The 2,564-nt window shown below is 39.8% G+C and overlaps 1 protein-coding gene across 1 annotated transcript in view; it reads left to right on the top strand.

The window, feature by feature from the left end:
- AZI2 (5-azacytidine induced 2) overlaps positions 1 to 1,873 on the top strand; it is a 13,592-nt gene extending 11,719 nt beyond the window's left edge. Inside the window, exon 7 of the mRNA XM_010135482.1 lies at positions 1,425 to 1,873. Coding sequence (XP_010133784.1) covers positions 1,425 to 1,873 — 449 coding nt within the window. The remainder of the gene's footprint in view (positions 1 to 1,424) is intronic.
- Positions 1,874 to 2,564: the final 691 nt, after the last annotated feature.

The raw sequence follows: 2,564 nt of genomic DNA, 5'->3' as shown, positions 1-2,564 counted from the left end.
GTTCAGCAGAAATAAAAACTGGGTTTGGTTTATTTTTCTTCTCTTTACCTTGCTTGTCAGTCATATGTGTGAATGAAGTGCAGGTATATCAGTCCTTATATTTGCAGAAAAATCTGGGCTTATGCAAAACAAGTGTAGAATTCACTTGCACCTTCCACTTCCTATACCTGTGGTACTAGCTCTTTAACCATATGCAAACTATTTGTCCCGGTAAGAGGGGTGTAAAGTCTGCAGAACACAGTGTATTCATTGCTCGGTGTGTGATGTGAACAGTATCAGTTAACACGCCGATTCTCCTTAGCTGTCATTCATGTATGGAGGCTTTTTCACAAACTTGTGTCCGCGGGTTTTTTTTTTTACATTTTCAATCAATTTTGAGCAGACTTCATTTTTCTTGAACTTTTAAAGGTCTGTAGACCTCAATTTGCCTTTTGCACCTGTCAGCACAGAGGCCAAATCCAGTGCCTTAGCCTGTCTTCTAGATATGAAACCTGTGCTCTTTGCCGACATTCACCAATCGGGTACCGCCTTTTAATATATAATGACAAATGACAGCTGGAAGTTGTATTCTCTGAAGATACTGGCTCCTCTTTCTGTCCCTTAAGAACTAGTTACAAGTCACAATTCACACTCAAGGTCATACCTGTTCTAGAAAACTACCTACAAGATATGGGTTTCTTTAACTGCAGGAGTCATTAATCTACTCCCACTACATGTTACGGAATTACCACAACGTACAAATGACCCGGTTGCATTTGGCCATCTGTTCAGGTGTGCGGTGAAGGTGCAGCTCTTTTGTTTAGGTAGATGGTGTTTTGTTTCAAAATCCTCCCCTTCGTAGCATTGAAATTCCCCTGGAATTTCAGATGGCTGAACACTGCAGGCTGTCGCTCTTCTTTCAGAAGTCAGGCAGTAGTGGAGCATAGAGAACCTGTGAACACCATGCCCTTCCCTCTTACTGCTTCACGGACAGCGAGATTCAGGGTCTCGGCAGCCCGAGAACACAACTTGTTGGAAGAATCGGTAGGGTAGGAAGACACGTGCTCTGTGTAAGCAGCGTTCTTAGTCAGCTTCTCCAAGGGCATGAACATGCTCTCTGTTTCAGCATCCATTCAGTCTTGACAGTAAGATTCATCGGGTCATCTGCGTTCACATGGGAGCTGGGAGGTTTCCTTGATGTTGGGTGTATTTCAGACACTGCGATTTCAGGATCTCTGGTTCATCTTGCAACATCAGACTGAGGAGGTTGGTGTGTTCAGCTTGTAACTTTTTAGTAGTTACTGAAGTAAAATAAGGGTCTAAGAATTTGTAGCTTGAAAACACTGGGATTAACATCCCTGCTATACTGTAGTACCTTTGGAGTAGATGAAAAATGCATTAGATAGAAATGTCATTTTAAAATCTTTTTTATCTTCCTTCTTCAGCTGCCTCTACTGCACCAGTACAGTGTGTTGACTTGAACATTTCAAAGCTGAATTTGACATCCGGGGTAGCCTATAAAAAACTCTCACAAAACGATGAAGTACTCTGCAATGCCGTGTCTCCCTCTCTGCCGAGAGACGTAAAAACCCCATCTGAAAGGGTGACTCTACAAGCATGGACACATGAGAGACCCATTCCAGTTCAAAATGTGGAACATGTCAAAAGATATGGAACATGTTCAAAGTTGTCAGCTTGTGGAACATGTGACAAAATGTTTCAGGAAAACCATTTTTATGGAAAGAGCTCTCTGGAAGATAATTCCTGGGTATTCCCAAGTCCTCCAAAGCTTAACGAGAATGTGTTTTGGGAAATGAGAAATAAACCAACTTTGTTTAACTGTCCAGTAGATTACCTAGATCAGTGTAATCAAAACTGCCTGCACAAGAGTTAAACAATTTCTAGAATGAACTGAGGCGTTTTTAGAATGGTTTTGAATAGGCACCTTAATGCTTGAACTTTTAAGGAGGGAAAACAAATTGCCTGAAATGTTTGTTCTTCATTTTTAATTCTAGTTCTGAAACAGAAAGCCTAGTCTTCCTCTGCTGTAAATCCAGAGCAAGTTCCTTGAAGTTAAAGCTGTGCTGGTATAATGTAAACTTAAAGAGATCTAGCATGGGGCCTAGATAAGTCTTGTACCGCAAATGGCACACATTTGCGAAAAATGACATTGAAAAGTGACTTCTTGTAATAAAACAAAATAATCCAGTTCTGTATTTGTTTGCTATTTGTATGTTATCAAGAAAGTACTTGGTATCTTGTGTTAAAACTTGTACCAGCTCTGAGCTTATTTTTTGACAGTGGGTTTTTGGTTTGGTGGTTTTTTCTTTTTTTTTTTTTTTTCAGAATAAGACATAAAATTAAGAATTAGATTCTCTCTCTCTCTTCTCCTTTCAATGAACTTTGATTCCTCTGGATTAGAAATGCATTTTTATGTACTTTTTAACCAAGAAAGGTGAGATTTTTTTTGGTCAAAACCTTGATTTCTGTTAGGTAGAGGCAAGAGAAAAACCACTCCTAGGCTGTTCTGTTTAGATGGTGCCATTTTGGGCCTTACTGTGAATGATAAAGGATCCTAAGTAATG

Source organism: Buceros rhinoceros, unplaced genomic scaffold (genome assembly GCF_000710305.1).
Source record: "Buceros rhinoceros silvestris isolate BGI_N320 unplaced genomic scaffold, ASM71030v1 scaffold13114, whole genome shotgun sequence".
Lineage (NCBI taxonomy): Eukaryota > Metazoa > Chordata > Aves > Bucerotiformes > Bucerotidae > Buceros > Buceros rhinoceros.
Note: the sequence above shows the minus strand (reverse complement) of the source record. Positions and strands in the feature narration are given on the sequence as shown.